The 26,630-nt window shown below is 40.5% G+C and overlaps 1 protein-coding gene across 1 annotated transcript in view; it reads right to left on the bottom strand.

The window, feature by feature from the left end:
• Positions 1–18,236: 18,236 nt before the first annotated feature.
• LOC114767234 (NT-3 growth factor receptor-like) overlaps positions 18,237–26,630 on the bottom strand; it is a 30,581-nt gene continuing 22,187 nt past the window's right edge. The window contains exons 7-8 of the mRNA XM_028958819.1: positions 19,867–20,025; positions 18,237–18,422 (exon numbers count right to left, since the gene is read on the bottom strand). Coding sequence (XP_028814652.1) covers positions 18,237–18,422; positions 19,867–20,025 — 345 coding nt within the window. The remainder of the gene's footprint in view (positions 18,423–19,866; positions 20,026–26,630) is intronic.

Genomic DNA, 26,630 nt, shown 5'->3' with positions numbered 1-26,630 from the left:
CATATCAACCAAGTGCTTTCACACTGGGAATTTGTGAGGAACATGTTAAGGCCATTTTTTTCACAGAGATGTCAGTTTATCAGCCTGTCACCCCCATATGGGTGACCTCACTGCCTGCCCTTCTTCATCATCCAGGGACCCGAGGACCACTGTCAGCAGGCCACAATACCAGTCGACCAGCTGCTGAAGGAAGCAAATCCATAAAGGAGTTTCTGAAGTTACTCAAGGTCTTATGGGAAGCAGGGAACGCATCACATGTGACAGATCAAGAGCCACAGAGATGAAAGTAGTGAATCTCAGTTGCATTCATTCGCCCAGTGACAGTGTGATAAAGTGTTACATCAGAGATGTTCACAAGTAATTTTTTCCAAGTCTCCAAGTGTGCTCGAGTCCAAGTCAAGTCAAGACAATGCCAGGTCAAGTCTTAAGTCTTTACTCCCATGTGGTGTGCACTTATTGTACTATATCATCTTTTATTATACACAGTATCAAAATTGATCAGAACATGCACTTCAGAAGGTTATGAACATGTGATTTCATTTACTTCTTTGGCCAATAATATTGCCATTTATATAAAATTACTAAATTTATTACTAAATTACTAGCTGCTATAATTTAATGTTAACTGCATTGCTGCAATATGTTTCAGACCATATTGGATTTTTGCAGTAGCCTATGCTATTTTGTAAGGAGCCTGGGAGGGTCATGTTAGTGAATGTAATTTTGTAATTTTTTAAAAGTTCCTTTAAGCATGTTATTTATTTTTTTATTTGATTTGATTATGCCCATTAGGATACGTTTTATAGAATACTATAAAATCCACAAATCCTTAACAGCTTGGACTCTATTCGAGTGCACATGTGAACTTGCCATCAACATCAGTTTTGATTTGAAATCAGTGACTGCAGCATGCGTGATGTTGCCCGTATTATCAGGGAGGGAATCAGCCTGTGGTTTTCACATAAGCCTGGGCAACATGTTGAAAGAACGTAAATTAAATTAAATTAAATAATGAAATAAATGAAACAGAGTTTTATGTACTCTGAATGAAGTATCTGTGAGAATATACTTTTATCTCAGGGCTAGCTGGGCACTGCCAGTGTGATTATTAGTTTTTTTTTTGTGCTTTACATCATAAATCATTCCATGAAATGAACATAGTTTAGGAGATATGACTCAAAAGTCATAACATCTGAGTCAAGTCTCAAGTTGTTGAGGTCAAGTCTAAAGTAAAGTCACAAGTCATTGTGCAACTTAAGTGTGACTCAAGTCTAAGTGTCACACTGAAGTCCCCATCTCTGCATTACAGTAAGTGCTTTTGTAGTGCTAGTGTAGTGCTAAGTCTAGTGCTTTAAAAGAGATGCATAAGAACACCTGGCATCTGAAGATGAACAACTGGCTTTCATGAGTTGGCCACAAAAACAAACAAAAAATTATATATATCCACCCTTTTAAACCAGAGGGTGCAGACCTTCATTATGTTCCTTTTGTTCTGCTTGTTTTACACAATGAAGCCAATTGGATTTCCTTTTTCCTATTTTATAAAATCCTATTCCACCCTTGCCCTGTTGCAGAAAATATATTCAGGGTAGATTTTTCTCTTCATTAGGTGTATGTTATTTGAAGTGAGCTATGGGAATGTTCTGACTCTCCCATCATAACCTCTTTGTTTTTCGTTGATATATCTGAGGTTTTTTCCTCGGCAGTACAAAGAGAAACTCCCCAGTGATTTTATAGCATGTCCTCACAGCTTAATTGTAAAAAAGTACAAAGCACCTCCTGCTTGTGGCATTGTGAACTCCCCCCGTGAGTTGAAGCTTTTAATGTGTATTGATTGGAAAATTAACTGGGCCAAGTCACTGGATCGGGTTGCAGAATCTTTTGAGCATCACCTCTCAACTCAATGTAATTCTAGAAACTCCACAGATTATTAAGACTTGCTGCATTACAGGAATTTGCACTGAAATCAGCAGCCGTGCAGATGAATGGGATTAAATAAGAGTAGCTGTTGACTAGATCCACTTTCTTCAATTGCTCTGTGGTGCACTGTTAGATGGGAAATTCCAGGTCCATAAAGACACCACACTTCTTACACCATTCTACTTACAATAAATTGCACCAGGGTGCTAAAAGGCCAACAAATGACCTGAGGTGCCATGACGGGAAAGTCTTGTTGGGGGTGGATGACCACTAAATGTCCTGCTTGGACAAGGCAGAAACATCAAAGGACAATCTGATTGGTCTGTGGCAACATTTTTGGGAATCCAATGGCGGGTATAATGTGGGAATGTGGGAATCTTGACTGTATAATTTCTGATAGTGGGGGGCTGCATGCCTAGCGGTGAAGGAAGTGGCCCCTTGATCAAAAGGTTGCCGATTCCTGATCCGCCAAGGTGCCTGTCAGGATTGCCTGCAGCTGGGCTCCACACCTGACTCCAATCCTGACGCCCCATAAATGCCGGATGTTTCCGCCCCTTCTAGGTCTCCTGGCATTTTCGTGAACTTGACAATGTAACCGTGTGTTAGAATTTTCAATTCTGGCACTCGCCACACGCCTGCGGGTTTGTTTACATTTATTCCCTTTTATTTCCCGTTTTTGCCCCCGCGCCATTGTTTATTTGTATTTGTTTATTTGTTAATAAAACCCCCTTCCCAGTATGTCAGACCTCTGCGCTTCCTTCCCCCGTAAGTCCGTAGTCGTGACAGTGTCATTTAGGTGCCACTGAGCAAAGCATCGTCCCCACACATTGCTCCCCTGGCACCTGCCATGGCTGCCCACTGCTCACTAAGGGTAATGGTTAAAAGCAGAGGATACATTTCGTTCTGTGCACCGTGTGCTGTGCTGCAGTGTTTCACAATGACACTTCAAATCACTTCACTTTCACTTTCATCTCGGTACCTAATGGCAGTCAGGCTACCTTTTGACAAGCACATGGAGGGCTGTGCGGCCCCCGAAAGAAATGCCACTCATCACCATTACTGACCCAAACCGGTCATGCTGAAGGATATTGCAGGCAGCAGCACATTCACCACTGCGTCCCCAGACACATTTGTCACCTGCTTGGTGTTAACTTGCTTTCATCCGTGAAGAGCACATATGCCAATCTTGGTGTTCTCTGGCAAATACCAAACTTGCTGCACGGATTTTGGTTTGAAGCACAACCCCTACCTGTGGTCCTCATACCACACTCATGGAGTCTGTTTCTCACAGTTTGAACAGACACATGCATATTTGTGGCCTGCTAGAGGTCATTTTGCAGGGCCCTGGCAGTGCTCCTCCCGCTCCTCCTTGCAGGTCCTGCCGCTCGGTTGTTGCCCTTCTGCAGCCTCCTTCACATCTCCTGATGTACTGTCCTGTCTCCTGGTAGTACCTCCATGCTCTGGACACTACGTTGACAGACACAGCTAACCTTCTTGCCTCAGCTCGCATTGATATGCCATCCTGGATAAGCTGCACTACCTGAGCCACTTGTGTGGGTTGTAGACTCCATCTCATGCAACCACGAGAGAGAAAGCACCACCAGAAAGCACAGGAACTGAGAAGTAGTCTGTGGTCACCACCTGCAGGACCACGCCTTTATTGGGGACGCCCTGCTACTTGCCTGTAATTTCCACCTGTTGTGTATTCCATTGGCACAAAAGCATGTGAAATTGATTGTCAACTATTGTTACTTCCTAAGAAAAGTGATTGATTTGTGTTGTTTAAGAGTTCCATTTATTTTTGGGAGCAGTGTATATTTTATACATTAACTGTGGTCATATACATGTGGTATATCTATACATTACTATACATCAATTTAGGTTGCTTTTTCCTCACAATTGTTTCCTGAAGAGCTGATAAATTACACACTTCTAGTGGTACTGACAAAAGCTATATTAAAATATTTTGTTCTCCTCGAAACATAATTTTTGCAGAATATACATTTTATACAAAGAAGAAAAGTCTGTTCTCTGTTCTCAAAAGTCTGATCAATCCAATGCATGAAATACCAGTGGTTTACCAGCTACATGCAGGGATATTTCTCCTGTGGTCTCTCTCATACAGTGTTACAAGAATGTGTGTGTGAGTGTGTGTGTGTTTGTGCGTGTGTCAGACACAGGTGCATTATGCTGCTGCGGTGTTGTTTTTCGGATACAAGAGACGCTCAGGCCGTATCGGTCAGGGGTGACCCGAGGGGATAGACTGTCTCTGGTTTGGGTCTTGTCTGATGAGAGACAACACCCATACAGGGCAGGGCAACAGAAGAAAGATGAAGCACTACGAAGCACTTTGTGTAAGTGGGTGAAGCCATGCTTTTTAGCAGGAATACCTCAGAGCAAGAAACTGCATCTTTATTCCATAAACAAAAATACAACATAACAAAAAGACACACACATGCTTGTCTAATGCTGGAAATCTGGCACACTGACAAAGTTTCATATCAGTAACAATTTCATTTAAGAGCTGCTGCTGAGAATTATGAGAATTTAAATAATTGCTTTCAATATCTAAACCGTGTTCTCAACCATGTTTATTATCATGAATATTTTTAATTCTCCTAAAACAGATCAGAGTAAATGGCCTTATAAAATGGTATTCTATGGGTCATGTTTGTCGTTTAATCAGTGCTGGATAGGTGCTTGGTGCTCAGTCATTGAAGCACGTTCCACATTGTAAAAAACAACATTGAGTTTAATAAGAAATAGTAAGTGGTATTAACTTGGTTTTGGCCAATTTGTCTAGAACACTAACTTTATATGAGTTACTAGTACTTTGGAGTCTAAATAATTTTAAGTTCAGGTAACTAGCAGAAATCTAGTCCACGCTTGGACATGAGCAGAAGCCACTCAGATACATGCCAGTGTAGTTCAACATTGGAGGACGTCAGCTTTCCCTTGTTTTGGTGGCTTTCCCCTTCAGGTTTACTAAATTAGTATGACCAGACTTGAGACTGTGAAAAAAGGGATACCTTAGACGGAGCGGAGAAGATAGCTGGTCTGGTCACCCTATTTAAATAGATATCTCCCCTTTCTAGCTTAGGCTGATTAAAATGTATATTACTAACACTGTTCCAGTTCCATGTGAATAGTATTTTAAATAAATCAGTTGCTTCATCTCTAAACTGAGTTAAAACTCAGTTCATTATGTTTGGTGCTATTTTTTTATTCATTTTTTTTTATTTGTCCACCAGTCTCAATTTGTGAATGCAGTGGGCCTGTAAGTACTGCACATTTTGTGCTGAATAGAGAGGTCATTTACTAAAACATTACCATATGAAACATGGGTCCTACAATCATACTTCAGCTCTCCCATGACTGCATAGGGAATATCTATGCACATTTTTGTATTTTAATTCACTCAAGGTACATTTTGCAACATGACATACTCAGAAAGTTCCAGGGAAAGCAGGTAAAACTGTATTTCACTGTAATTTATGTGACTTGCACTGAAAATTCCAGACCTCTCTTTTTTAGTGGGGCAATTTGCACAATCAGTGAATGCCAAATGCTTGTTTGCCCCACTGTAAAAACAAGATTGTTCTTTAAGCAATTTCCTTGTCCTAAAAGGAATTATTGTTTTATTTAAAGACAAATCTACAAATCTTTGTAAGTAATCACAATGTATATTTTTTGAAAATGAAATACTATGAAAATCTACTTATGGACTGCAAATAAGAAAATCTTTCAAAATGATCTTGTTACTATGCATGCCCTGTGTTCATTTATTCAACAATTTTGGGTGAACATGGGGTTAGACATTTCAGTTTTACTTATTCACCCATATATCATTTTATTTATTTCAACAAATAAATAAACAAACAATTTGAACAGCTCAAAAATTATATAACAATTGTTTAAATGCAACAAAACACCCTTCAGTGGAATTCTGCAGTCTCATAATCAGCTTCTCCCAAACTGCGTAGAGCTGGCCAAACTTGTATTTTTGTTTGTGTTTGGTTAAAAGCTATAAGCTATATATAAAACTAATGGTATGTTGAATCTTGCAGGTATGAATAATTTTAGGTGCTGAGCTTTCTCACAGATGGCATTATGTTTTCTCCAAGGTTCCCATGATATTTAAGTGAATTCACTTTGCTCTCCATACCACTGGTTTCCACTGTCCTCAGTCCCAGACAATCACATAACCATCATGCATTACTGTAAACATTGTCTTCTTTCCAGTGTCTGATTCATAATTACATTTTCATACATACTACTCAGACATAAGACTAAGCAGTTCCAGTTCTTTTCCAGTGTTCCTCTGCAGAGCACAACCTCTGGAAGGAAATCTCCAGCCATTTTCATCCCAGAACTTTATTGTACAAAGTCACAGAGTTCTGTTAGTGGCAATAGAACAAGAAACTAGGAGACAAGATAAAGCCAATATCAAGCAGGTAACTACAGTATACTAACCTCTGGGGGCAAGTACCTGAACTTGAAATTCAGTTTATGGACATTTTACAGCATTTATATATGTCGCTGTGGATGATGTGATATGATGAAATCAACAAGCCTACAGTGAAGCATGTTGGTGTTTCACTGATGCTCCTAGGCAGGCTCACTTCCTTTGATTTTAAAATATTTGCAGTGTGTTCAAGGGAAATATGGACATTTTCTTATACAAATAAAGTCATAGCTTTGTTCACCAGCACAAATGAAGCATTTGGTCATTGATCTTATTTATTTCTGTAAACTGAACTGAAGTACCAATCGTAACACTTGCTTTTGTATTTTTTTGTCTTCACAGGAAACAGCAAAAAATTAGGCCATTGCATCGGTGACTGATGGTGTGCTTATTGTTCTTGGAGAGACATGGTCATGCTGCTATTAACGTGTGCAGACCCCAAAAACCCATTAAACTGATCATAATTTATCTTAAGTTATTAAGTCAACACATTTACAGTGTAAGTCGAATGTATTTAGTAATTCTATGTGAACCATCACCCTTGGTGAACAGTGGCAGCCATTAAAAGGCGCCCGGGGAGTAGTAATTCTATGTGAACCATCACCATCATTAGTATAGTGAGTGGTAGTAGCCTAGTGGTTAACACACTCGCCTATGAAACAGAAGACCCAGTGTCACGATTGTGGGTATGGACTTCCCCCGGCACTGCTGTCTCCTCCAGATTCCAGCTACGCACCATTGGGTAATTACCGGTTCCCTGCTTGATCCATGCCATGTTTTTATCGTTTCCCCAAGCTTGACAGACTCTCGGTGGCCTATGAAAGCTACAGTGGGGTCGAGAGGATCTGTCACGCTGTCCATGTTCCCCCTGGCGATTCCGGAGGCGGGGAGTACGCAGTTCAGGTGATACCGGCGATAACTGAGACGAGGAGAGTGGCGGACTTCCCAGAGGGTCTTCCCGGAGACTGTCCGGAGCGGCAGGCATTGTGGACGCCGGACAGGATGCCGGTCCACCACGGATGAGTGCTTTGGCCGGTGCCTGAAGCCAGCAGAGCAGGACAGCTGCTATTCGTCCTCATGGACTTCCTCCTTCCCTTCATGGACCATTTTGATTTGCACGCCCGGTCCCTAGGAGGGGGGGTGATGTCATGATCCGGTCCGGCAGGGGTTCATGTTCTTCATGTGTAATGTTTCCTAATCGTGTTCTCCTGTGTATGAGTGTATAAATCGATCCTGTTTGTGTCTGTTTGCAGTCGGGTCATTGTCTGGTGATGTTTACCCTGTCGTGTGTACCATGCATTAAACCCCTGACATTGTGCGTATGTGTCCTTCTTCCTCACCATGTCCAGCCATCGTGACACCCAGGTTCAAATCCCAGTTACTATCATTGTGTCCCTGAGCAAGACACTTTACCCAATGTTGCTCCAGGGGGGGGCTCCAAGAGATGGGCAAGAGGTCGAATTATGATAACGTTATCATATTCAATAAGGCTAGCGTCAAGAAAAAATGATCTCTATGAGCATGCAGCACCCAGATGGCTGTCCGGCTTTTATCTGGGGTGTAGAACACCGTACTTCTGGTGGAACTGTGGCCATGACAATAAGAAATGTCTTTATGCTGCATAAAGACTTTACTCACCATATTTTAGCGTTGACCCTGAATTATATCCACAAAGCACCAAACGCCAGGACAGAAGAAACAGTCTTAAAAGCAGAAGTTGCTGTCAGTTTTCAGCTTACCTTTACGTTTTGATGTGAGAAGTTCCAAGCATAATTGGAAGAGTAAAAGTTAGGAGATCACCACTTCATTTAGTAGGCTCTAATCCTTGACAGGGGTTCTGTGGGAAAGGATGTCAGTGTAGTCATGAACAGTTTGGCATTAGTGTGTTAATTAGAAGAGAGAACAAAACTATTTTCCTTGTTCAGCCTGCCTGTCAGTATTGAAGTATCATCATCACTTTAAGCAGGCTTCCGTAAACGTGCTGCAAACACTGGAAAAGTCTTACTCACTATCTAGCATTTCAGTCTATATAGAGAGAAAGGGTGATATGGGACCTGGCTAAGTTGAACATAGTTGAACAAAGGAGACATCCAGTGCAACCAGCATATCAAAAAGGCCAACATGTGAGACTATTTCTCAATATACTTAGTATTAAAACAGCAGCATGGAGGCTGTGTGGTCCGCTGGCTTCATAAACTATTCATGTCTTGCCAGTGCTAGTGTTCACGTTCATCCCCACAGAGTTTTAATGCTGCAAAGCAGCTACCTAAGAGATTACCACAAAAAGTGCATTGCAGAGAACATGTGCAGAGCATTTTAACAACTTCAGCAGGATTATCAGACTACAATGTGGGAATACAGACAGGAAAATAGCTGCTTATCTTCCAATGTTTACAGGATTCTTTACAGCCCTATCATGAAGCCTGACAGTCGTCCCTGCTGAACCTTAGTCATTTACATAACATTCAAGCGTCTAATCAGCTGTTTGGTCTTTAAAATGCTGCATTTTCTCTTACATATAAGCTATGACGTTAGGCATACAGTATATTTGTCCATTGTAAATTCAGAGACCTGTGGGCAGTGTTATATAGTATTATATATGCTGATGCAAACTTAGCTCAGCAGTGGGCATGGTTAACACTCATGTGCCAAACCTTAATTCATACAACTAAAGTGAACAATGAATTAATTATTTGATTCATCCATTGTTATTCAGATTTAAAGCAAGGAAATTCATTGGTATATCAACAAAATTAATTTATTGTTTTGTCAGTGTTCATAAAATTTCAACAAATTCTCAGAATCATTTGATTATCTACTGCCGATGATATTCAAAGTTGGATGGCTGTGATCTTCCATCCCTCAGGCAGCGAACAAATATGATTCTGTCTGTGAACACTGAGATTGAACCTGCATTTATTGCTGCCATGGCAATCTATCATGAAAAGAAGAATACACATGTTAATATGATGTTGAAACGCTGTGGGCCAAAGCTCATTTCAAATGTACTGAGTTAAAGTGGAACCAAGAATGTTGTGTCCTCCAGACTTGCTAGAATAGTGTAGCAGAGATGAATGAGACAAAATTCCTCCCAACTCTTCTCCTCAGTTGCTCCGAGGGACTGTCCCTGTACCTACTGATTATAAATCGCTTTGGATAAGGGCATCTGATAAATACTGTAGACGTACAGGTTATTCAATGATATGTATCCATTTTTGGATCCTGAAAATCTGAATAGTTCTGAATACAGAAACAGATACAGATTTATGAATGATTAATGGTTCTGGTGAAAAACTGAGAAGTTAAAGAAATGAGAAATAAAGTATAATGTCAGTTAATGACTTTCTCAGCAGAATGAGACCTGATTGAGTGGTATACATGCACCTCAGGCAGACTTGAGCTCAAGTAATTAACTTTTAATATCAGGGTTTGATCAATTTTAAAAGCTGTATGACTGCTTTTAAACTCTATGAAGATGATTTTGTTGCTCTTGATAAGCTGATGTAAATTCAAGTAATAGCAAAATGATGTATAATTAAACTCTGACTACCAAGCCACCATCAGGCCACTTTGGTAAGGTTTCAACCATTGAGAAAATGTAAAATTACATGCAGAAAATTTCACCAGATAATAATGTCCATGCTGCAGAGAGGTGTCAGTCGAATCTGTATGCAGGAAGGACAGGAGGTGTGTGTCTCCACCTGACTCCAGTGCATCTTGATTAAAGACAGACGTTTCATTTAGCATGCAGACCGCAGACATCCTAGGACTCCATCTTCTGCATCACACAGGGCCGGTGCTCAGTGGCAGGCCATCTTCATTGTCTGATCGCCTCGTCTCCCACTGACCAAATAAACCAACATCGGTGGAGAAGAGCGCTGACCTCATTAGATCTTCAGGAACCTTGACAACTGCCCTGCTGCTAGAAGATGCCATTCTTTACAATTAATAGCCTGATTAGCAGTGAGTTAATGATTAAAAATGATCAGTGCTGAGCCACAGTGGCACTCTTTGATGAAGGTCAGCATGTTTCTGTTGGTGGATGCCTGTACTCCTCCTGAATACAATGTTCAGTCTCTTCCTCCCCCATGTGTGCATGTGTTCTGTTTCCTACTGGTGAGTAGCCACAGTCATCCTGATTATTACCTGTGGGACTTCACTATATCTGTCTAGCTTCCCTGTCACCTACCAACATTCTGGCATTTCTGGCCTTTAACTCGCAGTTTTGCGATATACTGTCTACTTACACATTAATTTTAATAAAACCATAGCAATACTGGTTTTGCATCTCTTGTGTTGTTACTTTTTCTTGCACTGATTACACATAATTACACACATTTGAAAGTGAAGTGATTTGTCATTGTGAAGCACTGCAGCACAGCACACGATGAACACAATGAAATGTGTCCTCTGCTTTTAACCCATCACCCTTGGTGATCAGGGGGCACCTCAGTGGTTCGGGGATTCGAATCGGCATCAGATTACGGGGCCGCTTCCTTAACCGCTAGGCCACCACTGCCCCTTATTCTTTAAATAATGTGTGTAACAAATATCACTGGGTTCAAGATTGGCTCAGCTAGTCTCCGCTCACATGATGACCAGGATCGGTAAGTGTCGGTACAGCTGGAGCGCCTCAGTCGTAGACTGTTTACTTTTTATTTTAAGAACCAATGCGGACAGAAAAAAGCTGGGGCTCAGGGCTGGTGATGGGGCTCGGGAGGTTATCGCAAGAGAGCAGGCTGGGCGACAGGAGCACTGAGCCTCCGACAAATTGCGGAGACCACCCCAACTTGGAGTCTAAGTGATTTCCACACTCAAAATGCATACGAGTGTGACAAAAGTGTCACGTCTGGGCTGCATGTGCGGGTCAGCCAACACACACACAGAAATACACTCACACACACACCTACACACTTTGCACCTGGGTGCCAAAATGGATTGCAAAACCATGTTATTTTTTACATAAACTCACAAATGCTGCACAAATGTTCATTGCAAAAAAATAATACATAAAAATAGCGAAATCTGTTTTAAGTCATTTAAAGACTTGGCACATAAAATTTCACGTGATCTGAAAAACATGTCATTCAAATTGTGTTGCTGTACGAGTGGGCTGTATGTCCCAAGAATGTGAGTCTATATAGAGACTGTTTGTTAACTGAATAATGATATTTAATTGTAGTAGCCTAAGTAAGTGGGTAGTGGTGGCCTAGTGGGTAACACACTCGCCTATGAACCAGAAGACCCAGGTTCAAAGCCCACTTAATACCACAGTGTCCCTGAGCAGGACACTTAACCCTGAGTGTCTCCAGGGGGGGACTGTCCCTGTAACTACTGATTGTATGTCGCTCTGGATAAGGGCGTCTGGTAAATGCTGTAAATGTAAAATGTAATGTTACAGAACTAGCTCCTTTTCCTCAGAACAAAAACTCACTTTTTTGGTGTTGTTTATTTATAGAATAATTCTACATAAATCATTGCTGGATACATACTAAGTTACAACAGTTTTCATTTATACATGGATAAGTCAACATAACACAGTGAAGTAAAGATGAGGTACAAACAGAGCACACATCGCTCCTGCATCACTCAGAAATGTCGGACAGGACGACAGAAATGCTAAAGAGAGAAACTGGTACTCAGCTAGTATTAGGCATGGGAAACACATTATCACAGGGACCCGAGGCTGTAACAGGGTGATTAATTAAGCCGCACGCAGCATCATGGAGATGGAAAACACAAGGAATTACGGGAACACTCATCACAGACAGAAATTATAAGGATGCAAATCACGGCCTCTGGGCTTTGTTCCCTCGCACAGTACAACACACACAGGAAGATGGACAGTACAGTACAGTAGACATGTCAGAAAGACATGTACATGTGTGTATAGATGAGGAGGAATATATGCAGGTATATGTATGTATCATGGCTTAGTCTTGCAGCTGCACTGGAGAGCAAAGGAACAGGAGATGAAGTCAGGAAACTGCAGAGCCTATCAATACTGCAAACGCTAGACACATCCTGATTCCTGACAAGTTCTCATATAGTCAACGATGGATTAGACGCTGTGCTTGGATCATGATTTTATTGGAATTTTTGATGCTTTATTGGGTCTTGTGTGACGCCTTGATGGTATAAGCCTAATGCTTAATAAGGCCATTCTCAAGTGGATCCCATTTCTCTACAAGTGTAACTTGTCATGTACTTCTGTGAGAACATTTTCATATAATGCAGTATGTAGACCTTGTACGCAATACAACATAACAGAATCTGTAGGAGCCCTGAGCTGGAAGCTTTTCCACAGACACCTGTTTTTCAGTTCTTTGAGCTAGTTAGATATAGTTTCTGTGCTTCCCTGACCTACCAGTACATGGCCTGCTATGGCTAATAGTAGTCAGAAGTGAATTTTAAAATAGCATATATGAAAGTCTTTCTGCTTTTCAAAGCTGAAGTATTTTAAAATGGTCACATTTTGTCTAATTTGTCACATTTTGTTCAGTCATCCTGAATAACAGGAAAAACATACACTCTGAAAAGCATTTGACAGCCAAGACTAGTTACCATGGACTACTTTTGGTATCCATTCTCGACAACCATGTTGCCCAAAATATCCTTCTGAAAATCACCCAATCTGGCAATACTAAGTCTGTAGACAACACAGCCATCACATGCATTTCTGACTACATATATGATGTTGAATAGTGAGCCAGAGACTTTGAATGGCATTGATTGGTGTGATGTTTATTCCAATCTGGAGTAAAGCCTGGATGGAGAAATGATGGGCCCAGTTTTGTGCTACACCTCCAGGTGTGAATATTGATTGTCTGAAATTGGAAGTATGTACTGGAAATGATAAACATGCCATATGACCATGGTTATTACCTTTCAGAATGTGTGCTATTTTTGTTACATTTAAAGGTCTCCTATTATGAATTAAAAAAAATATATATTGGTCTTGTTGGTCTCCTAATACTGTATTTAAAGTCTCTTTCCGAAATTCAGCTTTGGTGCAGAATTACAGCCACTTTGCTCTTGTAGCTTTAAATGCTAATGAGGAGGAGAAAGGTGGACAAGGAGGAGAGCGGCCTATAGAAGTTGAGCAGGCATTCGCAGAAATGACGTCATCAACACTATTCACCAACCACAATGTTTGCCACAAACAGGAAGTCATGTTGCCGTTTTTCCAGAAACCCACTGGTTCTTCAGAGGCTCACGTGACAGAACTAGAAAAAACACATTTGTGCTGATTTTTACATCCAATCACTGAGCAACTGCAATGCTTTGCATGTTTTCAATCCATAACAGTTGGTGGAGTTTATTTTTTAGGGGGTGGGTAATCTTTTTTATGACTACATAAGGGGACAAATTCCAGATTCGACTGTCTGAGCTGCTGCTCTCTGAATGGTGAAACAGAATGATCAAAGCACTCTTTTCACCTATCAGCGTTTCTAGCCACTGAGGACCATAGACAGGCTAGGGAAACTCGTATTAATGTTAAATAATCTCACTAAGTGAATTTTTCATGTCAGGAGATCTTTAACTTACATCCCACTGCATAGTGATGCAGATAACCATTGCAGATTTTTATGTTGCAACCATTTTATGTTATTTCACATCATTTTGTCATTGACAAATCAAGGTTGGAAGGCTTTATCCTTATCACAAATTATGTATATTCTGACTGATTGAGCAGGGCTCAAGTTGGTTGTTTGTGACATGCCAGCCTCTGACTGCAGGATTAATGACGTCCCTAACTGACCAACCCATAGTTTACCAGGCACAGATATAGGATCACAAATGCACAGCACACTCACCCAAAAATGCATCCACAAATCGGCGTTAATCTTGAGCCTTTGGGGGGGACAGGCATTTCCCAGCACAATAAGTAACATCCCGCAGATGTGAGCCAGCGCCTGGTACACTTTTCAGCCACCACCAAGTTAAAATGGAATCCAATTAAAGGTGAAATTAAAGGTTAAATTGCTCCTCGGAGGGAATTGGCCTGGCCTTGTTGCAATCTGTCTGATAAAGAAAACAGAAGCTATACCCCTCCATCCCAGGACAAGCTGCATAGTGGATTCAGGCTGTTATACGACTGGAATTCTTTATGGGTGTGATGGTACAGAGCACAACAGGAAATCCTTAACCCTACTGACCCCGGAGATGGAGTCACTGTCCTAAGCCCTGCCACCGTAGCACAGAGAGGAGCATGATGAGTTCAGTAATGATGCAGCAGTAGCATGAAGGCTCATGTGGACATCACTGTGGAGGCATCCTGTCTGATTTTTCCCTCCCGCTAGGAAATGAGCTGAACTGACCCACTGGCTTGACATTTGTTTTCATTACATAGTTTTTCTGTACACATTTATCTTGCATCAATAAGAAATCTCTAAATCTATTGAGACAAATGACATGTGCATCTGCTGGTTTGCTCCAAACGCTATCTTGCTGTACTTCTATAGTGATAATAAAGGCTTTTTTATTTTTCTGTCTAGTGGGTATGCAGCTTTTAGTTATTATGCTTCAAAACAACTTTACGTACAGCAGAATCACTTCTTTGATTTTGATAAAATAAGAATAATAAATTTTTTATTTCCTATTTTTGATGTTTATTTCAAAAATGTATTTTATTAATTATTTACTTCTGTTTTTGTTTGTTTATGTAGAATAATTAAACAATAAAGTAAGGACCTACAGCATATAAGCATATATATGTTGCTTCATTTTCTGCTTGTCAGCAAGAGGAGAGTTGGGAACACCACCAGAACCCCATGTGGCTTTCTAAAAACTACACTGGACTCTGGCTTTTTCAGAAAAGTCTCTGAACAGACTCTTCTTTCCAGCTGCATTACTGTACGTATGGTCGTTATCTGCAATGTTTTAATGAGGCATGGTGAACAGTGGCACTCAACCCCCCTCAGAAGAACGAGGAACTCCTGATTTCACAGAGGTGTCTGATAATCCAGGAATAAATTACAGGTATTAGATAAACATCTTTAATTAAATATTTTGATGGCCTTGGCCTGAGGGGGATGCCACACCCTTTTCAGGTAGTGGGTTCTGCTTCCTCAGCACTTATGCTAAACATGGATGGAGCAAGCTGACTGCATTTATTTATTTATTTATTTATTTTTTACTGAGATTAATCTGGCAGTTAATTTTTTTTCCATCTGTGTGTAATTCCAGCCTGGCAGCTAATTTCAGGGGCTGTTTAGTGCTCCTCATCAGTGCTCAACATCAGACAGAAAAATGGGCCGATGACGCGATGACATGCTGTCTTTCTTTGGCTTTTTGTGGTGATGATGACTTTAAACCCTGCTCATGTGCTCTTCTGTGCTACATGACCTTCAGCATCTTAGCAAACCTGCTACTTATACACACATATAGATATATGCACACGTACACACTCAGACACACACTCTCACTCATCTCAGGGGGATTACCGAATGCCCTCCAATCACATTTTAAAGGCTATCTAGGGAAGGCCAGGCCTACAAAGTCATTTCATTGGTTATTTCCAGCGGCTGGTGCACACCAAAGCCATTTAGAGTTACCGCAGTGCACTGGAGGACACAAAGCCCTTGGGCCTGTCACCTTCCATGTCAAGCCCCCCAATTCCTCCTCAGCTGGACTGCGGATCATGCCTAAATTCTGTTATTCTCAGCAGGTACAATACAGATCTCCCTTTCATTATCCTCCACCATGCATGGCCTCCAAGCTCCAAACGTCCTCTTCTCACCCTAATCTATCAAGAACCACCTCCTCTAGATCACACACTGGCTGTCACCTCTGAACACCCTTACCATACCCCTCCCCAATCTCCAATGGCTATAATCAATTAGAATCTTCCCCTCCCATTAACTCCAATCTCACTCCCCACACTCTTCTTCTCAACCACAACCACATGTTCTATGGAAAAAAAGTTCTGAGGAAATCCTGACACACTGTCACGTCCATCACCTGTTGTCCTTCCATCACCTGTTGACACACTTCACTACTGTCAGAAAACACACTGAGTACAGGGGCTGCATGCATCAAATGACCACAGCATTTCAAACCAACTTCACATAACGGGAGCCTTCAGTGGACAGTGGAGCCGTGCAGTTCAGCATTCATAAATAATGTATACAGGAGAAAAAAGACAGAAGTACAGAGGAGGCTGTTAGGAAATTTTACATTTCAGCTAGAAACATTTAATTACCAGAGTAGAATTTAGAAGAAAGGGCAGTATATATCACTAAAATCTATTGTGTTGGTTTTCATTAGTGTATAATCACCTCTACCTATGAATCATTGTGTTTTTGTGAGTTTTTAGAGTTCCCATTTAGATCAGCATTCCATATAAACTACCATGCTCTTGGATCTCAAGCCAGGTGTAAAAGACCATAAAGCTTTCTATTGGCCTAAGGCCTGAAAAAACTTTCAGTCTAGACCCTGTCATTACAATGCAAAGCTCTGATTCCAGGAGTCCATCATATTCCATATTCAATGCATTGTGAATAATATAGATACTCCAAGATTCCATTTGTCTAAAGACATATTTAAATCAAGTCAGAAGGGAAATTTCACAGTTGTGAAATGCACTATATGATGTAATGTTCTACAAGGTAAAAGCTACCATGCTGGTCTGAAGGATCCTGGTTTTAAAGCATATACCTTCATAAATAAAATATTGGTTTAACTTGAAACATCTGTATTTGGGAGTTCTTTGGGAATTTAATTTCAACATTTACACACTGAAATGGCCAAGAGGTGAACAGCCCTCTCTTCAGTCCTGATGGATGGATTAATGAATTAATGGTTGCCTGGCAGGACATGGACACGTGGAATGTCAAATTTGCTGACTTTCACACTTAGTTTCCCACACAATTCTGTCTCTGTCTCTCTCTCTCTCTCTCTCTCTCTAACAAGAATGACTTTTAAAATAACTTCATAAACTGGACTGGGTGGTAATAGATGTCATTAAATGTCACTCCAATGGTGCTTAAATATACCTTAAAAAAATTAAGCATACATTCTGTGAGTGTCTGGGTAAATTACAACTAAAATACAAAATGAAAAATATATATAAATTATTAAATAAATAAATTTTCAAAAGTCATAGTATTTATGAAGTTCACTCACCATAACTGTACGCCAAAGAACAAAAAATGTCTACATAAGAAATTAAGTTAACATACTTGTAACACAATGTACATTATATACATTCAGTTTTACATAAATTTTAATTGATTGGTGGCTCTTCCTTTCCAAGGAGTTCTTTCGTTCACTAGAAAGCTTTTCTCCCATTCCTAGTATTCAAAGCCCTATTGGATAGCTCCTTGAGAGGCAGAGGAAAGGTCCAGCAAATCAGAGTGCAGTAAGGCTTTTTCCCTGCCAATAGTCTGACAACAACAAAGCAGTGGTCCAAAAGATTGTCCACCCTTAGCAAGAAACTTGGCAGCCATCAACGCTGTGAAAAAAAAAAAAAAAATTATCTAGAGACAAATTATGAGTGTTTGTGTAAAAAAATAAAAATAAATTAAATCAGAAAATACCGAATTTAAACCACAATACCAAATTGAACAGAAAGTGTCCTCAATTTGTATGAAATTATTTCCATGTTGTTGAATTTTGAAAGTAGGCTGTTTTAAGAACAAAGAATGAAAAAAGGGGAAATCCGCTTCATACAGTATAACTGTACATTAATATATGCAGGTAAACAAAATGTAAAAGTGCTTTTTTCATTTTTAAAGGACTCTTATCGAAAGATGTAGCAGGCACTTAAGTCCCCACACTGTTGTTAGTGTCTGAGCACGGAGTGAACAGGTCCATGTGGTTTTGGGTTCTTCCTGGATTGATGCAGACTCTAGCCCAGGATGTCAAGGTAGACCGGTGTGGCTTTGCCCAAAGCATACAGAATCTTCTGGATATCTTTAACGTTGAGTCGCTGCTGCGGCTCCCGCTGCCAGCAGCCCAGCATGATGTCGTACACCTCCTTAGGACAGAGCCGTGGCCGCTCCAGCACGCGCCCTTGAGTGATGCAATCAATGACCTGCAGGGCAGAGACAGTCAAGAATAGTTACCCCCTTCAGCAATGTTCCAGAACGGTCATTTTTATCATCCTCAATTTAAATACTATTTTTTTAAACTGTTACAATTCACTCAAAACTCCTGCCAATATTGTCCAATTCAAACCATTTAAATGTTTTGGGCTCAAGCTATTGTTGAGAATAAAACAATTAATGTCTTCAAATAAATGTTTCCCATAAGATGTTTCCAAACTGTGTTATTAAGGATGAGTTATTGAGGTCATATTTGCACCTAACGCAAAAGTCTGCAAAGTTATTAATCTCTTTCATTCATCAGGACTACAAAAGTCCAAAAGTTACTGTTACTTTATAATCATGATCTGCATAGCCTGCATCCATCACAATTCATATATATTTGAGGACTGTTATAATTCCAGTCACTACACAATGAAAGGCTCTATCCACTGTGATGACCAATGATGATAGCAGCCAAAAATACAAGCAATTCTGATATTCTCAAAATGTCCCATTCATAATACAGATTCAAAAAGCAATCAATGTTGCATGGCCATCTCATCTCTATTCTATTCTATTACAGATTTCATCCATTATGCAGCCAATAGTGTATATACTGTTTTTTTAACAATACTAATTGAGTAGCTCACTTAATTTCCTGAAAAAATACATTAAAGAAAATAATACATCTATAAATAAATGGATTTTATTTATGCATAATTGAATAGTGACGACAAGGTTAATTTCTTATCGCCCTCATTTGTATGTGACATGGCACACAAGGATTAATTTGCCTTTTTTTTTCAATTACAGCTGACCATGGAGCAAATGAGCTGTGAATTAACGTGTGTGTGTATGTGCATGTGAAATCAGTGATGGTTGAAGTGTCCAGACAGATTGGTGTGGTTATGACTGATTATGACTGTCAGTCCTTGTGACACACACCACTCATGGTCCATCCATTTAATTGGTCGGCTTTTGTCAACGTGGATTAAGTCTTAATTGATTCCATTCCTCTTTAAACATGGTGCCCACAGGCAACACTTAAAAATAGAGCAATTTGCTGCTCTTGCTGCACAATTCTGTGGCTGGATAAAAAATGCTGTGAATTAGTGGTCCCCCCCTCAGTCTCCGTTGAAGACCGTTATTACATTTGACAATGGCCTTGTCCGGGGAAACAAGGATTACTCAGCCATTACATAACGCTGAATTAAAGGAGGTGCATGACTAACAGGGGAAGTCACTGCCATCTTTAGCAAACAGAATAAACTGTGATCCTTGAAGGTCACAAGCTGATTACAGATTTTAATAGAATTCTTGTGAAGAACAGCTAACTGCAGTAAGTATTTTTCTCATTCTATGTGTGTGTGTGGAGCTGAGCAGTTCTGACTGGTTAGCATGGTCCTCTGAAAGATTATTGTAGAAAACTGCTGGTGCGACTGTGTGCAGTACCTCATTGTTGGCTAATTGGAACCACGGCTGCTTGCCGTAAGTGAAAATCTCCCAGAGGATTACACCAAAGCTCCAGACATCACTCTCTGTGGTGAACTTCCTGTACATGATGCTCTCAGGTGGCATCCAGCGGATCGGTAGCATAGTGTGCCCCCCCACCTAACAAGGAAAATAAGAAAAGATTTAATAACCACAACAATAAGACTTGCTCACTGACTCAATTTCAACAAGGCTGTGGGTTCTGGAGCCTAAAGCAGGGGTTTAGGCCCACTGACACCTAAAGCCAATTTTGAGCCATCAGTTGTCCTAGTCTGCATGCATCTGTATGGTGGGAGGAAACCGAAGAACTGGTGGAGACCCTCGAGATGACACACACACAAGATGAAATGCTAGAGTAAAAATGATTTTAATATGCCATCTGTAAGATGGGATGTTACCTGGCTGAAAGAGTCATGGCACAATAGTGGTTAAAAGGATGAGCAGTTTCTAATTTATTAAGACCGGTAAATTAATATTGCAGTTACATGTAAATATTGTGTGTAAAAAAGTTACCAATGTTACAGATAACCCCAAAATAAAAGAAAGGAGAAAAGAAGGGACAGAGAAAAGCCAGGAGAAACAGACAAATAAGAAAAGACTCCCAGTTACCGATGGAAAAGAAGATGGAAGCCCAGAGATCACAAGAGAAATTCCTTGTATATATTTGACACCCATGAAGTTGCTACAGACCAATCAGAATTAGTTGTTTCTGTCCTGTCATGCCCCCTGTGTCTCCCGTCTGGGGCAGACAAAGAGAGCAGGCGATCCTAATGCTTCGCACCTTTTATTCGGGGGAAGGCTGTTAAATGCGGTAATGCTGTTTGACAAAGATATGGAGAAAAATGAGGCAATGACCTCTCCTACAAGACAAAATGCTGCAGAAGCATTGTGGTCCTGCAGAATGTCCCATCTTACACATCCAATAGCAATTATACATACATTAAGATCTAATAATTATTGCTAGGTCTAATAATATAACTAATAACAATAATAATTATTATAATATAAATAAATAAATACATAAAAGTTTTATAGTGGGACTTTATCCTTCACTATCCTTCCTGCCTGGGGAGTTTCCTGGTTCGAAGTGATCATGTCACATGGCCAACCTCCCCATCTGTTAGTCGCCTGCTGGGACTCTAGCACACTATCTGGATGCTAATTCATTATACACATTCATGAAGTGACTGCAATAACCTTTATATGGCATACATTTCTGAATGTATTGAATTGTAATCCAGTGCTGACTATAGGAGAATGGGATCCCCTTGCTGAGTCTAGGGTCCCCTCAAGGTGGCCCTAGACTCAGTTACCTATGTTTCCTATGGCTAGCTACCCTGGGGCCTTGAGCACTATCTATTTGTTAGGTGCTTTGTGTACAAAAAAGTGCCATATAAATAAATGTATATTAATTGATTGATACAGCTCATAACACCTCTCATTACTCCCAGTAGAGAAAACGAATATGGAGAATTTCATATGAACTTAATAAAACAACAGGATGGGGCTGAGTCCCAAAACTGGTGATGAAAATGGCAAAATAAAATGGCACTAGTCAAATGAAAATGAGGCTTCATACTCGGGATGGGTGAGGTGAGGATATTCAGAACCCAGCAGTTGTCACGTCCGTGAGCTGAATGAAGCACAGAGGTGGGACATAATGCAAACAATGATTTATTAAACAAAAACCAAACTGACGTGAGGACCGAAACAGGGGAAACAAAAGGAGAAAAAAAAATACAAACAAACCAGCAGGCTTTTGCCGATTGACAGAACTGAAAATAACTAAGCTCATTAGTTGCATGGTCCACATAAAATGTCGCAGCCCTGACCGACTGCTCCAACAAGTCCTTTATAACCTACCCTGCTGTCATGCAGATTGGTGCCAGGTGCGTCTCCAGGGGCACCCAATCGTGACAGCAGTGAACATTACTTTTCTAAATGCAGTGCTTTATGAAAGTGATGTGATTGTCATTGTGAAACACTGCAGCACAGCACTCGGTGCACACAACGAAATGTGTCCTCTGCTTTTAACCATCACCCTTAGTGAGCAGTGGGCAGCCATGGCAGGTGCCCAGGGAGCAGTGTGTGGGGACAGTACTTTGCTCAGTGGCACCTCAGTGACACCTTGGTGGCTCGGGATTCGAATCGACAACCTTCTGATTTATGATAGTTGTTAGCAAGAGCAACTGATTGATTTAAAAAAAGCCTTGATAAGAACCCAGTGTGTCTGCAGCATGTACTGATGTGTTCAGAGCTTCTTGTATCTCCTTTGTTCAAACAAAGTTCACATCTCACTCTATCTAACAAAGTAATTTTCTCTTTTGATAAAAGTGCTAGCACAGTCTTTGAGCAATCCACAATCCTCTTTCCATGGGGTTGTTACATTTTGTGAGATTAAATGTTCTTTATATTATTAAAATCTTTAGACTCCTTGCAGTAATTAAGGTTACGGATACATTCTAATTTTGTTCATGGATGAATAGATAGATAGATAGATGGATTGATGGATAGAGCTGTTTTTTTTGTGAAAGAAGGGGTAAAGCATGAATCCTTTGAAAAAGTATGGGGAAAAAGGCATCAATGACAATTGACAGCTTTGGGCCTTTGGAGGGGACGTGTGAAGGATCCATCAGAGCCCATCCCCACTGTCAGATATTAATTGATCAAAACAATCAGAGATTAATCATGTCTGAGTTCCTCCACATCAGTTCCTCCACATCATAATCAGATGTTTTTAAAAATTACTTTATGTCTTATGTTATTAGCGTCAAATTTAATTATAATCTCTGCTGGATGCACAAGACTGCCAATGACAAATGTGCATTTATTGTCACTTTCAGCCTTTAAGTGGACGGCGTTCATTAGCATCACATGCTAGTGGGGTCATAGCATTGGGTGAGTGTGGAAATAAAAGGGCTGCATCGGCCGTGACACATTACCTCAACAGCTGCAGAGCCTGTAATTCATAACGCAACTAAAACATCAGCCTGCCTCCATTCTACAATTATTTATTAAGAGCTAAAAGTCACACTGATTCTATCCTATAGTGTTCCACCTTATTCTAATCATCTGCTATACTATCACAAAAGTTTTATACACACACACACACACACACACGTGTGTGTGTATATATATATATATATATATATATATATATACACACACACATACACACATGTGTGTGTGTGTGTGTGTGTGTGTGTGTGTTTTAAAAATCTGTGTTTTAACCATACTGTGAACTAGGCTGGCTTGAGGCTCTTCTGACCCAATATGCGTTTTAAAAAGGACTATGTGCTTGCCAAGGATGCCAGTGGAAAAGTCAGTAAATTACCATGCACAGAGAGAACACAGAAAGTAGCAATTTGTTAATACAGAGAATCCAAGACCAACAATGTGCAATCAGCCAACAAATTTCCTGTGTCACCCCGAACTAATTTTCAAACAGTGAACAAGTCTTGTAGATTGACATTCAAAGATCTTTCATAGGTCATTTGGGACATCCTGTAACACTTTACGATATACTTTGGTTTTCAAAAATGTTCTACTTTTTATAATTTTAGCCTGAAAATAACTATTAAATCACTAACATGTTTGGAACATTGGCTACAATGTGCCAGGGGAGCCTCATATTAAAGCTGGATACATAATAAGGGTCCATCTTTTTGTAACCTGAACCATACTGTGAACTAGGCTGGCTTGAGGCTCTTCTGACCCAATATGTGTTTTAAAAAGGACTATGTGCTTTTCAGCAAATTACCTCCTCCCTTGAGACATTAACTCTATATTTTTCTCTTCCTCACACTCACCTGAGTCCCAGCAGTATGCACTGTGGGTCAGGCTGTATATTCTGCTCTGAGAATTAAAGCTTGTAATATTTGTTTATAAGAAGTTTGACCTTTTATACAGTTACAACTACTTTGAATTTTTGAGCCTCTACAGTCTTTTTACAAAGTAAAACTTTCAATAAACTCACACATGCACACATGCAAGCAAGAGGGAAAAGAGAAAACAGAGAAAGCTTTAGAGGGGTTAAAGGTCAGCGAGAACTGAGTGATGTCAGGGACCCAAACATGAGCCTAAAGTAGGAAGGTAAAAATGTATGTTTGCTTGGTTGTCTCTGAGGGTGTCTGATTGTCAAAGTTGGTTGAACAGTACATGACAGTGGGCTGTTTATCAGACTTTAACAGCCAAGGAAACGATTTATGATTAAAGTCACTTGTCCACTCACTTGATAGTAAATGTGAAGTCATTGTGATACACAGCACAGCACACGGTGCACACAACGAAATGTGTCCTCTGCTATTAACCCATCACCCTTAGTGAGCAGTGGGCAGCCATGACAAGCTGCTCAGGGAGCTGCGGGTAAGTGGCAGATTGGGATTCAAACCGGCAACCTTCTGATTACAGGGCCGCTTCCTTAACCGCTAGGCCACCACTTAAACTTTGAAGTAGCACAAAAATATTATAAACATTTGTTGGGTGTGTGTGTGTGTGTCATATATATATCTCAAAGTAAAACTCTCTCCTTGAAGTTTTGATGATTCGATAAATGGTGCAATATTGGTAGCTGCAATGTCCTTGCCTGTGAAGCAAAAACTGCAAGAAGCAACACAAAAAATATAGTGGAAAAACAGTATTTCTGTCATTCTCAAAACCTTTGGCCATGACTGTATTACTACTATTACTACAACAACAATAGGCTTTACTAAGCAGGTAAATTAATGCAGGGTTCATCTTTTTATATTAAGACACATTAATACTAACTAGTTTTAAGATAACTTTTTTCCTTTGTGCCCCCTTGATGGATGTGCCCTTAGCATTTGCCTATATTGCCTATGACAGGGGCGGCCCTGGATGAGTCTACTGTAATAGTGCCACAGTAGATGTATGCTACAACCAAATATTAACACCCCTAGTATGAAGTCCATCACTAAATCTACAGAATTCGATATGAAATTTGCACTGCATTAAACTGCATGTGAAGGACATTTAGAAAGTCAGACAAAACAAGCCAGTTTAAATTGATTTGAGTGGCTTTATTGAGTGGCTACTTTGTGTTATTACCCGCCATCATTAATGTCAGCATGTATCATGGGCTCAATGGGAGGAAGAATGAAAGAAGCAAGTCTCATTATAGGCATTATGGACATGCACTTGAATGTGTCCCAGACTCCCTACGAACACTCCAGCAATAGGCCAGAGGTCACATGGGCCACACCCACAATATCAGATGTTTTTGATGTGGATATTGAATGCTCTCCTCCATGTAAATGTCTCCTATTATGAGTTTTCTTTTTTTGCTTTTATATAGGTTTTAGTGGTCTATAGGGCAAAAAACATATCTGAAGTCTCTTTCCAAAATTCAGCCTTTGTGCAGCGGTGGCCACTGAGATGCAAGTGAGCAAAGCACCGTCCCCACACACTGCTCCCCGGGCTCCTGTCATGGCTGCCCACTACTCACCAAGGGTGATGGGTTAAATGCAGAGGACACATTTCATTGTGCACCGTGAGCTGTGCTGCAGTGTTTCACAATGACAATCACTTCACTTTCACCTTCACTCAAAGCCATTTTGAGCTAGTCCCACAATGAGATTTCACCAGGACATGCCATTTTAAGTGAGCATTCATTCACAGAAATGACATCATCAACACTTTGTGTCAGCGTTTTTTTCCAGAAAAAATTTTAAATGAACACACTGGTTCTTCAGTGTCTCGTGTGATGAAACTATTTGTTCATTTGGAAGCCATGACGGTCGGTGGAGTTACTTTTTAAAGGGAGGGGTAGGAAATACTCTGCGAAATGAAATGAAATTCTCATGATAAAGGGGAGGTAATCTTTCCCCTTATGAAGACATAAGGGGAGACATTACAGATCTGACCATTTGAGCTGCAAAGCAGAATGGCCAAAGCACTCTTTACACCTAACACCATATCTAGCCACTGCAGGAAAACAGACAGGCTAGGGAAACTCAACAATGTTAAATAATCTCACAAAGTGAGATTTTCATAATAGGGGATCTTTAAGTCAGTAGATCAGGCCTGCTTGGTAACTGGCAGGAAGTGAAAGTGAAGTGATTGTCATTGTGAAACACTGCAGCACAGCACACAGTGCACACAATTAAATGTGTCCTCTGCTTTTAACCCATCACCCTTGGTGGGCAGTGGGCAGCCATGGCAGGCGCCTGGGGAGCAATGTGTGTGGATAGTGCTTTTGCTCAGTGGAATCTGATTGGCACCTTGGTGGCTCCCTACCCATAGTAAGAATAGGACCTTCCAGGCAAGGGGAGCTATCAGCAACAAAGAGATTATTGTTGGCAAGTCATGGATCAGAGCATCCTGACCCAGTGACCCTGGGTCATCAATCAAAGAGAATCATTAGGGACAATGAGTTCTTTGTTTGTTAGCAAACAGGTTCACTGCTAATGCTATGTCCCCCACAGCATGTCCACGTCCTGTCACCATGTTGTCAGCATAAATCAGAATGGTCTGAAAATGGGGCAAGAGTACCTCCATCAGGTGTTGATACGTACCATGTGTAATTCAACAGGCCAAATAGTGATGTAGTCTAAAATTGACCCAATCCCTCCATCCTTCTTAGAAAGTAGAAAGTGTTTCTCCGTGCTTTGTGACTGGGCTAACCATGGGGCAGTGGTGACCTAGCAGTTAAGGAAGTGGCCCTGTAATCAGAAGTGGCCCTGTAAAGCACCAAAGCAAAGCACCGT

This window comes from Denticeps clupeoides, chromosome 17, assembly GCF_900700375.1.
Source record: "Denticeps clupeoides chromosome 17, fDenClu1.1, whole genome shotgun sequence".
Classification (NCBI taxonomy): Eukaryota; Metazoa; Chordata; class Actinopteri; order Clupeiformes; family Denticipitidae; genus Denticeps; species Denticeps clupeoides.
Note: the sequence above shows the minus strand (reverse complement) of the source record. Positions and strands in the feature narration are given on the sequence as shown.